Here is a 12,796-nt window from a genome sequence, read left to right on the forward strand (position 1 = left end):
AGAATTTGGTTAAATCAGAAATATAAAGTGCAAACAGCAGAGGTGATAAAGAATCACCTTGAAGGATTCCCTGGGTTAACTCTATTTCTTGATCATTTATAACTATCTTAGATTTACTGTACTTACTTAATAGATTTACAATTTTAGTACTTACACCGAAATTAGATAATTTTTGAAATAATTTGTAATGATTAATTGAATCAAAGGCTTTCATAAAGCCCACAAATATCGCAATTAGAGACTCTTTTTTGATTGTTAAATTAAGATTTATTAAGGAAGAAAGCACAAAATATTGTCATTACAAGCCCTTCCCTGTCGGAACCCATTCTGTTCTTCCGGTAGAATGTTATTATCAGCCCAGATAGACAGCCGTTGGGACAAGATGGAGGTGAATAATTTGGCAACAGTATTTATAATTGCTATACCTCTATAATTATTCTGATTGTCCTTTTCACCATTTTTATGAATAAAAAACATTGCCCATTCTTCCGGATGTTTCCCATGACTGGAAACTGTATTCATCAAATTTAGAACATAATGTTCCCAATTGGCCGGCATCAGTTTATCCAGTTCATAGGGGATACCATCCGTTCCACGTAGCTTTACCGTTTTTACACTTTACTATCGCGCTTTGCAGTTCTTCTAACGATATATCTTTATCAAATTCCATAACAGAAAGTATTCTAAAGCACCAGCTTAAAGGCAATCTAGGAGGATAAGTAGATTTATAAAGATCTATTAAACTTTCTGTTGGAATGGGTTCTTGCGAACATGATCTTTACCTAACTATATTTATGGTCTCCCAAAATTCTTTACTATTTTTTACGTTGCTTAATTTTTCAAAAAATTGTTTAAAATATAATTTTTTATAGTAATTAACAATATTTTTATATCTCTTTTTGCTCTCACATTTTTTTAAAACAAATTGGATTCAAAATTATTTTGTTTACAATTTTTAAATTTATATTTTGCCATCTTGCCCTGTATTTTTACATTCCTCATTGTACCATAACTGTTTTTGTTGACAAACATTTCTATAAGAAAAATTAGTTTAAAGAGGAATTAGTTCAGCGGTTCCCACACATGATTTCCTTGCGGAGATCACGGATTCGAATCAAGTTGCTGACCCTTAGGACTTATCTTTTTAGGAGCATCTTACAGCTCAAACTCCGGTGATAGACAGCGTACTAGCGACCTCCGAACAGTGTTTTCTCCATACAGATATCACTTGTCCGTCCCAGACTAAAAACAATAGGACTTGCCACTCATGGATGGCTTAAAGAAAAACTTCTTTGTTAAGGAAAGTTGGACTAGTTATTGAATTTTAAGGAGTCAACATTCAAACTCAATTTCCAAAAGAAAGATCTTATGGTAACCTTTTTTTATTTTACAGTGTGACAGTGTTGTGTAACGAGAGAACACTATCCGGGGACCGCGAGTGCACTGAAAAAAGCTCCGGATGCCAAAGCCCAAAAATTTTGAGGCCTTAAATAGAAAAAAAAATCGCCCCACAGAGGCAATTATGTAGAATTTGAAGAATTTAAATTATTTGTTGCACAGCATCACCAATTACACCTACTTCAAGTGACTTCAAATCCAACCATAAAACAAGCAATTTTCGAAGAAATTTCCTAATTTCAGAAATTAGAAATCCTTCTCTTATCTCAAGATGCATTTTCTAAACCAAAATATGTCCACAAAGATAATTGGCGAATGTTGCTTTTTTAAAACATGCATAAACACATTATATATGTATATTTTGAGTATATATGTATATTCTTGTTTATGTTAAGATACAAATGGAGCCAGTACGAAGAACAACAGTATGTTTGTGTATATATGTATATATTTATATTTGTGTGTTAACATGTAAGTGTGTAGAGACAGCACTATGGTATAATATCGCTCGTGCAATTTGTGTGAGACGATGAACACACTTGAATATTACATGAACTGTACATGTATATATATACTCTAAGATATACACATATACCGCCAGCAAGGGTATACACCGTTGGAAGGAACAACTTCCTGCACGGTTGGTTAAGCAGTCAGTACTTAGGGGACTGCATTCTCCCCCAGTCTTTCTAGATGCGAGAGTGTTGTAACCTACCGCTCATTATCACAATATTTAAATGCTTCCTCGATTATTGAATATAAAAAGTTCATTAAGTTATGCATTTTTTTTTTTTTTTACTTTATTTATTTTCACTTATTGCAGTATATTTCTGCAATAAGTTAAACTGATACAACATGACACAAGCATAAACATGAGTAACATGAGGGGAGAATTCACCCATTGGTGGAACTCCCAAAGAAAAACAGTTCACTATCGTCCACTGGCACTTACTTCATAGAGTAGATCGCGTGGCCACCTGCGCTTCAGCCGTCTTGGAGTATTTCCAGGCAATGCAGTAAACTATTGAATTAGAATGTGAGATGACTGATGTGTGGAATTTAATGTAACAGGATCTTACAGCTTCTGAAACATAAGGAAGAAGGATATAAAGTAAGGAGCGATTCGACGTAGTGTTTTTGACTGGAAGGATTGGATTCTTGTAGATATTGGAAGCTTTGGCTGAGCCCCAAAGTTCCATTCCGTAAGTCCAAGTTTTTTTTTTATTAGCAAATATTGGAATAAAAGGTAATTGATTACTAGTCTGGCTACTTATCGAGACATAACAGTCTCTACTAATGACTTGAAATGGGTAATTCATTCAATTTATAGGTGTAAAAAAGCCATTCTGTACAATTGCACTTCGGTAGGACTCCTTTAACGGGGAATTTAGTTGTCACTGAGTAGCTAGATCCGTTCAGTGTCGTAAAACTCAAGAGAAAAGCGTAACCTTGTGGCTATTTTGGAAAAAACTCGACAAAAACAGCAACAATAACAAAACGAATTATCGCTCACAAAGTCGCAATTTCAGTAATTGGAATTTGAAAATAATTTTGAGTTCGCTGGAATTTCTTTACTTTTTACAGAAAGAAAGAAACAATTTAATTGGTACCTCTCCTCTAATACAAGTTTGTGAAGAGTAAAATTAAAAGAAAATATATAGCCATCTTTGAAGAAAAATATAAGAAGAAAATCTTACTGGCTTACATACAAAAGAATTGAAAATATGTGGTCGAATCAACCAGTATTGAATCTCTACAATATTAAGTTTCAAAAGGATTCAGTGAGAAAGATTGGATGTAAAGAGATGGATGATTGGCACAGAGGGTAAGATGAAAGGCTATAGCTGAAATAATGGATAAAAAAAAAAAAATGAAGATGAAGAAGATGATTGAGGTGATCTCTGAGATGGAGAGATATTGTGGTGGAAGGGATGTTCGCCCTTAGTAACTGAATTCATGAAAGAGTTGCAACATAATAAGGGACTCGTTACTCAAAATTGTCAATTATTGTTCGCTGCTTCTTTTGTGTCGATTTATTCTTTTACTTCCTGTTTCTGGCTCTTAAAGAGAACAGGAGGTCCCGCAATCTCGTCATATTTTCAAAAATTTCATTTTTACCGTCAGTATATGAAGTCACTGATTGTGTGGTAATGACTTACATATCAGTCCTTTACTAATGAGCAAAGCTATATATTGTGGTACCGGGTTCGATTCCCATCTCGACCTAGAATTTTATTAAATGTGAGAACTTTAAAGTAAAATAGTGGAGAGGGGGACTCATTTGAACAGTATTTACATTTTCTGTTACAGAGTGCAAAGAATCGTATTATTGAACCTTTTTATTTTGTTTTCTACAACTTTCAAGTCTTCTTAACAGATCTACATCAATAAACCATTGGTACTTTACATAAATATCTATATTTTTTTAATTTAAAAATTTTGTGTCAAACTTTAATATTTGCCCCACTGGTGGCGTAGCTTTGAACACAATATAAAATAGAAAGAAATGATATTACTTCGCTCTGAATCTACCTTCTATCAGTTATTTCTCTCACTACTACATTACTTTCTCTTTTAAACCACTGAAATCTAGTTCAAAAATCAAGAATGACTCAGTTCGGGGATGTTGTACCCGAAGTGATGATGGGTTTAGGAAGTTTGAACAAAATATTCGGTTAGTTGCGCTTCTTAATGTAGGTTCGGACCACTTTCCCCTTCTCTGCGAATACACAAATAAAAGTGACAAACTTGCCGGTCGGTAGGGCGGCACATTGTAACTGAGACGTTAAAATGTATAGATGTCAGATGTATAGATCGTATATCAGTATAGTTGATTGTATTTTAAGTAAGATCGCTAATAGGGATCAAGATATATAGCGTGGAATTCTTGATCAGCTCAGGACCCAGCAATGGGTTGTAGAGCCAAGGAGTTGGGAGTAATAGAATTAAATTAAACTAATAAAGATAACGGAAATAAATAACAAAAGTTGAAAATAAATTATACGTCTGCTCAGGTTAAACTACCAGCAATAAACTTTGTTGAAAGATAATTTAAAGGAACAAGAGAGGCTAATTTCTGAAATCTAGAACTGTGCACGAAGGAGAGGCATATCCGATGGAAACTTCCAAAACCAAAGTGATTACTGCAATCGGGAGTAAAAACGAAATAATTGAAACTAATGCAGCTAATGGTTATTTCGTGTTCAACAGTCATATTTATTGACGATTAAAGTTTTCAATCAGCGCTCTGATAGTGATTGGTGCTTTACTGTTAGAAATGTTTCCTTTCTGTACCATTGGCCCTTTTATTTAGTGAACGCATTGATGTTAACGATTGCAGTAGTTTCTGTTTGTTTTAATTTGTTCTTGACATGATAAATGTCAGTTTCAGGTTTTAGGCAAGGGTAAACTAAATGTTTCCTTTATAGGCGTTTCCGTAAACTGTCAGGAACCTATTAAGATCAATCTAATACCCCATTCTCTGACAGTAATCAATCTAATAGCTTGGATTCCTTAAATACTGTGACTGGAACAACTAATATACTATACAGTAATTATTCTGTAAACATTATTAAATGAACATCTTTGATTGTAGGAAGGATCCAAGTCTGAAAAAATAAAAAAAAAAAATTAGATTTGTAGAGAACTTTGTGTCATTTAGAAGATCCGTGAAGCAGTAAAGCTCATATGTAAATCAAGGAGTGCAATACAAGAGAAAATCTACAACTACTGGAGCTCAGTCCCGTGCTCTATCCCAAGAGGCACAATCTACAGTTGGCGTTAATATTAACTATCAAATACACAAACAGAAGCCTTCCTGTGAAATTAGGAGAAAACTTTGACTTTTTCCAGTAGTTTTTACTTCTGACTTATCAAAATAGATCGACCGATGATGCACAATCTAGTGTTGGCCTTATTATTAACTAACAAATACACAAACAGAAGCCTTCCTGTGAAATTAGGAGAAAACTTTGACTTTTTCCAGTAGTTCATACTTCTGACATCAAAATAGATCGACCGATGATGCACAATCTAGTGTTGGCCTTAATATTAACTATCAAATACACAAATAGCAACGTCCCTTTGAAATTAGAATGAAAGTTCTACTTTCCAGTAGTTTTTACTTATGATTTTTCAAAATAGATTCTGAGACAAACTTGACTCTAGCTGCCTTTAAAGCAAATCTGAATCCAAACCAGAAATGGAAGGACTCAGAACTGATGGAGAGGAACAGAAAACCTGGCATCACCATTCAGCATTTCCATAGATGTACCTCAGAAAAATGTAATATGTCCATCAGCGTTTCGGGCAGTCTGACTTCCGCTATTCTTGCTGCTCATTAAATTATCTCTCATTTAAGTGTCTAAAAGGATGTACTTCCTTTATAACTCATAGAAGTAACTAAAGATAAAGATATAAAGAAGTAATTAACAAAGGAAGCTTGTCATCCGGCGACTTAAATCACATTACCACAGACACTTATGTCTGCAAAACAGAACCATCTCAATTCCACTATAAAACATTTAAACTGGCGTAATTGGTAATGTCAAAACACTCAAAATTTATAATCTATAAATATATAAACCATAAACCCTTAATTATTTAGAATTGTCCTTCATTTAGTGATAAACTATTATCAAAACTACTAAAATTTATCAACTAATCAAACGTAAGGATATACAAAGAATTAATTTTGTGAACACCTTTTCCTGTAGGTCCGGCAGTCCGAAACTTACAATCTCTGCTACCAGTAAAACGTCACGGATGGAAAAGACTAGCAGCAAGAATTTTCTTTTAATACTTGGACCCTGCATTTCCAAATACATTATACTTAACGCGTAACCACATAAAACTACATAGACGTACCAAATAAAGAAATACATGTTAATAAAATAGAACCTTACCTTTACTGGAGTTCCACAGTAAAAAAACAGAAATATATACAAAGGAATTATCTTTTTATATATATATTTAAACACAATGCTTCATCAATAAACCCTCTGTTCTTAACTGATAACTGGATGCACGTGCGCTGTTCTCTGTTCGAATTGCCAGCTGTCAGCTTATACCGCGCTTTCTGACTGTCTCCACACCAATTATAAAGCGCGCCAACTTTGTAAGAAAAAGGCACACATGATGGCTATTCTAATGTTGTTGAAGTTTTGCAGGAATCTGTCAAATCTTTGACAAAGTTTTTGACAATTTCAAGTCAAATTGTCTGATATTGCAGAACCGTACTACAGAACTTTTTTTTTTAATTCGCTAAGGCAATACCGAAGCTTGCGTTCACCTAAACTCTGTGCTAGTCCCCAAATTGTTCCACAATGTAAATTAAATTGAAGCAGGGCCGGATTTAGATGAAAAGAGGCCTTAGGGTATTCCACTTATGAGGCCCTTTCACCTCCCATTTTTAAGTGTGTAAATTACATGAGAGATAATAAAATACATCACTACTGTGATATATATCAATATGTTAAATGAAACATATTGTTATTGGTACTGGTTTTAGAATAGTGTAATTTTAATTTTGCTAAGAATTTGAATGTAGGCCCCTCTTGATCTTGAGGCCCTAGGCTGAAGCCTAGTTAGCCTATAGGCAAATCCGGCCCTACATTGAAGCCAATCTGTCAGTACGTTCAAATTAATCTATTCTTCCCGTCAAAGCCACCAATGCGAAATGCTGAAGACTTCATAGGCGCACTTATTCTCTAACCAACGAAGAGTTCCACTGGGTAGAGATTATATTAAGATCTAAACCAAATTAGTAGCTCGAGTGTGTCATATAAACAACAATGAAAAATAATAAATTCGACAGTTTCGAGTTCAGCGCAAAAGTAATGATAATCCAAGTTGATACCCATGTCGTACCATTGCCCGGGCAGAAAGATGTAATTCATAAAGTAATTCATCTCAAGGTCGTTTCCAAAGAGCTTTCCAAGAGTTAAAAGCTTAATTGCCACTACCTATATAGGATGCTCTCAAAAGAATGTCCTCTGCGACAATCTGCTTAGGGCGAATCACCATAAGTTTTGCTCCAGCACGTTAATGCTAGGTGACAACCCACCTGTTTCTCATGTCCTCAACCCATAAGTTTCTCTGTTTATGATGCAGTTGCTTAACAAGAGAAAATCTAATAACTTCACTGAGATATTAAATGAGGATGGCAGGCGCGTTTTTTTTTTATTGTGAGGATGATTATGAGGGGATAAAACAGCTGTAAAGAGATGGCTTACAACGTTCTCAATCATAAAGGGCCTTAATATGAATTTATAAAAATTAATGAAAAATTATTATTAACAGGCTTTTTTTTAATCCATCTTATTATCAATAAAGCCCATTATGATAAATCCAATTTTCAATAACCATCAGTAAATCTCTTCACATTTATTTACTAAAGTCCCTCAACATTTTTTCCCAGTTATAATTTTAAAATGAACCTGTAAACGGTTCATTTCAATTTCAAAATCACCTATATTTCAAAATTATAACGAACATAAACGGTAAAAATTGGTTACCAACAATTCTTTTTCTTGCCTAGAATATTAAGAGTAAGTTAAAAGTAAAACGAGAATCATTAACTGTTCTTTGTAACAGTGATTGCTGGGGATTATGTTTGCAACAGTTCCGTTAAAAAAACTACCATTAGCCCTATTCACACAATAACGCCTTGAGGAATACAGTAAATTTTTACAAAGAAGATGGCTGAGTGGTTTACGAATACTATGTAGATTCCGATTCAGAATTATATTTTCTCTTCCTTGGAGCTTCTAACAGCTCACAGACGGACAGACGAGAGAATATTATCTGGAGGCTGGCAGTGCACTGAGAAAAGCTCCAGGCACCAACACCCTCAGATGACGACGCTCCTTAAATTAAAAAATAATTAAATTAATTAATAAATAAAGTAAATATATCGAAACATGGGCAAAAAATTAGGTTTTGTTTTTATCGACCGAATTTTCCTCAACTTAATACACCGCAAAAAGAAAACTCATTATTACGTCCAAACAAATTTACACATTCATTTTTCAATTGCTTTTAATAATAACAGAAGTCTGTTTCTTCAGATAAATGAATCTATTATACAAGAGAGCTTTCCAGCAATAACATTAATTTTTAAATAGAATGTAGCATTGTGATGATAAACTCTGAGGGAGAAAAAGAAATCATCGGAAGTTATAAATAAAATATGGCAAGAGAGAGGTGGTAGTAAAGGTTCTTGCTCCATTGTGGTAGCATTGTCAAAATGTTCACAATGGAGTAGCTTTCGTACTAATGGTAAAAATAAAGGGTTGTTCCTTGAATGGAGGCGGCAAGAGAGCAGAAGACAAATTCTATCGCTCATTAAGACTGAATGGAAGTAAGTGAACGTCTTAAGAAGAATGCAATGCGGCACTCTTCTGTTACTGAGCTTCCTAAGAACAGTAACGTTCCATCGTAAAATAATTCTTCTAAAGTGCTTTCTACTTTTCCTCTACTGTTACAGAGTAAATTCTGAGGTCGCAAAATGTTCAAAAATGAGTTTCTAAGTTTATGTTTTCAGTTTCTTAAATTCTTTGACTATAAGTAAGTTCCTCAAAAACTTAATATTATTATTAGTTATTGATGTACCCTCTGAATTTGTGCCAAACCCTTTCATTATGTTGGGGCGTAGAGCGTTGCGACCGCTATAGATCTATAGTGCCTTTTTACTGGTGTTGGCCCTCCCTTCCAGTTTAAGACCCTAAAAAATAAGAGCTCAAAATCTGGGAAGTGAAGTGACTAGGGCAGAAAAATTTCTCCTCAAATGCATGGTAACTACCCAGATATTTGAATGTTCTCTGAACAATAGCTCCGCAATTCGTTCTCTTATCTCATCCACAGAATCTGCAGATGATGTTGCGTTCAAAATCCAGCATTTTCACGTGTCCACTGTGTCAGATAACGATGTCCAACACCGGAATATGAGCTGTAAGAAGCTCTCATAAGAAGAGCTAACAGCTGGATTCGAATCCAAAGGAACCCAGAACGTTAATAACCCCTTTGCCTCAGAAACTGTTTCAAATTAAACTTCTAACATATACCAACATTTATGCAAGGGAAACTTAAATAAGAGACGCCAGGGTAGCTGGCGATGCCCGCAGAGCTAATATGTATTGTAGTTCTGGGTTCTGGGTTCCCAAATAATAATTATTCTTTCTGTATGAATATATTTTAAAATACTCTCTTATTTTTTTTTAAATTAAATAATTCTTTTCTTTCGAGGAATAATGTTACATAATAATTATTTACTAAAGCAAGATTTTTCCTTACCTTTTTTTTTTTTTTTTTTTTTATAAAAAAGTGAGTCTTAAGTTTTACGACGGAAAGTAAACATGATGAAGGAAAATACAATTTTCTTTTATTATCTGGTTTTCCAAGATAACTGCAGGCGGTTGGTTAAGAAATTTATTTTCACTAGAGTTTTCATGATTTCCCAACCTCACTGCATTACCTAGCTCTAAAAATGTATGGTTTACTTTTTTACACCGACAGATAGCAACTTTAGATTTCTAAGCCATCTTTAAACTTGAAATTTATGATTTATACGACAGCCAGTTCTGCTTGGTTGTCCCGTAAAATTCAATAAATTGATTTGATGAGATTTAATGTATTTCGGAAACCTGACAATGAAAATGTTTTTCTTTCCCTAGACTTTTTAAATGATTCTCTTTTCTCGCCACTAAGCTGGCTGATGTGCTTTCCAATTATCAGATTATTAAAAAGAAATTAATAAACTTTTTAAAACAAAAAAAAAAGGTTAAAGAAGAAAATTCTTTAATAACAACTTAGTAAAAAAATAACATATAATAATAATTAATAAAAATACTATATATAACTAAATTACTTCGTGCTTACAAGATGTTCACAGCCCAATCACTTAATACTTCGCTTGAAGATAACAAAAAGTAAAGTACACACAAGACAGACAAACAAATAAACTTAAATCAAATATTATACAGATCTTTTTCTTTCTTTTAAATAATCAATCAAAATTTGTAAATGGGCTCTTTTTAATAAAAAAAAAAAAAACGAACAAACATAAAAGTCAAAATTCTCTACATTATATATCAAAATATAAATTCTATTTACATTAAAAAAGGTAAAATTTTCACTTAAATTCTAAATAGTAAGAAAAAATTAAGGCAATTGATTTTTTTTTTTTAATTTACTTTTTTCTTTTTCTTCTTTGCAACCGTCTAATTATGTGATAAGTATTTACTTAAAAGCAGTTATTATTGAAGTCTTGTATCTTTAATCACATCCTACAAAAAGTAAAATAATAATTGCTTCTTTTTTTTTGCTATAATTGAATTTAAATCACATTATTCAACTAACAAACAATTATTTATACAGCCTTTTTTTTTTATATGTGATTTATAAAATTTATAAAACTTTTTTCGATTGCTTATGAGTTATTATTTTACACAAAGGCGAAGATATAAATGGAAGATACATATATTATTTACTTTTAATAAATAGTTATTTTTATTTTAATAATTTCCTGTTTTGTTTTGAAATAGAAAGCAAACGAAGTATAAAATTGAAGTTACTGTCAAAAATGTAAATACGGTTGCAGAAAAAATAAAATTTAAAAATATTGAATGCTTGAGAAAAGTATTTATTTATTTCATTTTCCTCTGTGTTCATTATCAGAACTCAAGAAGGCAAGAAATTATACTTTCTCTACTCATTTGTGAAATAAATAACTATTATCTTAGTTAATAAAAGATAAAAAAATTATTCCGCATTTTTCTATTATTAATTTTGTATTTAACAAAGTATATTTTAGCCCTGGATTATTTTCTTTCCTTTATGCATAAAACATAGAGTAAAAAACTATCCTTTATTAATTCATTCTTTATTTTTAAACAACCTAATCGTCTATTTTTTTTTCCTTTAATTTGCAAGGCAACTTTAATTAAGGCCAGTTATAAATTCCTGAATTAAAAATTTTTATTTAAAATATCTATAATTCTGGCTGATTTAATATTTTATAACTTTGTACAATATCAGATTTATTTTAAAATTAAAATATCAATGATTAGTCCTAAGTCTAAGTAGACAAAATACTATACAAATCAATAATATAGCATTATCTCTAAATACTTGGAATAACTAACGTTAAGTATCAAAAATCCCGTCAAACAATTTGCGATGTTATCACAATTTTGATATTTACAAAGGGAATGTTGACGACATTTATGAGCTCTCTCTCTCTACATACTTGTAGGCTAAATTGGCCTGGACTCTAGCCTTTGCCTAGGCAAGCCAAGTGCATAAAGCTCAACTTAATAATTTTTTCCACTCTAGATTTATAATAAATAAATGTTTATGCTACTGTTTTCAGTTTTTTTTGCTGTCAAGGCGTTGCCTGCACCATTAAATTCAAAAAAAAGAAATAAAATAATTAAAAAAAATAATAATATCTACAGTTTGGTTGCTTCACTCTTTGTATTAACTTTCACAATGTCCTGCGACTGTACGCTGTTCACTGTTTCATTCGAGCCAATCTTTTCTACAACTACAGAATCCTCAAATTCATGTTGAATTTGACCAAGACTTTTGCCAGCAGTTTCCGGCAATACAAGGCACAAGGTGATGGCGCCGATAAGTCCAAATAAAGCGAATATCCAGAAGTTCATGTAAACTCCAAACAGATCGGTAACTGTCTGGTATTGTTTCAAGTTGAAGAATGTTGCCACACTGGCCGTAATTTCAGTCATACCACTTCCAATACCTCTAGTGTGCGATGGGAAGAATTCTGCTTGTATTGTTTGCATAAGTGGACCAAGTCCAATATTAGAGACTATACAGAAACCGGCCACCGCTGTATACATAACCCATTGGTATGAGTTTACGTCTATGCGGGTTTCAGCCGCTAGATACATGTAACCACCGATGATTATATTGAAGAGTACTGAACCCAAGGTGGAGATGATCAAGAGAGGCCGGCGACCAACTGAATCCGACATGAACGCCGCCAAGAATGTGGTTACACAAAGTATGACGCCCATGATGATGGTGAGATGACTGTGCGAGATGTGTCCAGTATGAGCAGCTTGGAATATCTGCGTGGAATAGCTCACCACAGCCGGCATTCCGTTCAGATATTTTATAAAACAGACTACTTGTACAATGAAGAATGCTTTTCTATCCTTTTTGGTGGCAATCAAATCTCTCCAGGAGCCTTTCTGTTTCATGTCTTCTTGTACGGAAGATCTGGTTTGAAAAAAGCACACAAAAAATAAAATGTTAATAAACAATTGAATACTCTCCTATATTGTAAAAAATAAATAAATTATAATATCAAATATTTTGGGACAAAACAACAATAAATAAAACAAAATATAAATTACATTTAGCAATAAAATAAATA

General features: G+C 33.0%; 2 protein-coding genes across 10 annotated transcripts in view; one reads left to right on the forward strand and one right to left on the reverse strand.

Annotated features, from left to right (window-relative positions):
* The window catches only part of LOC141450413 (uncharacterized), a 645,025-nt gene that overhangs the window by 149,992 nt on the left and 482,237 nt on the right, over positions 1-12,796 (forward strand). The window lies entirely within an intron of this gene.
* Positions 10,178-12,796, reverse strand: part of LOC141448922 (facilitated trehalose transporter Tret1-like) — a 65,439-nt gene continuing 62,820 nt past the window's right edge. The window contains exon 4 of the mRNA XM_074117788.1: positions 10,178-12,639. Within this exon, the coding sequence (XP_073973889.1) occupies positions 11,847-12,639 (793 nt within the window). The 3' untranslated portion in view covers positions 10,178-11,846. The remainder of the gene's footprint in view (positions 12,640-12,796) is intronic.

This window comes from Rhodnius prolixus, unplaced genomic scaffold (assembly GCF_049639745.1).
Source record: "Rhodnius prolixus isolate KJV_2025 unplaced genomic scaffold, Rpr scaffold_2, whole genome shotgun sequence".
Taxonomy (NCBI): domain Eukaryota; kingdom Metazoa; phylum Arthropoda; class Insecta; order Hemiptera; family Reduviidae; genus Rhodnius; species Rhodnius prolixus.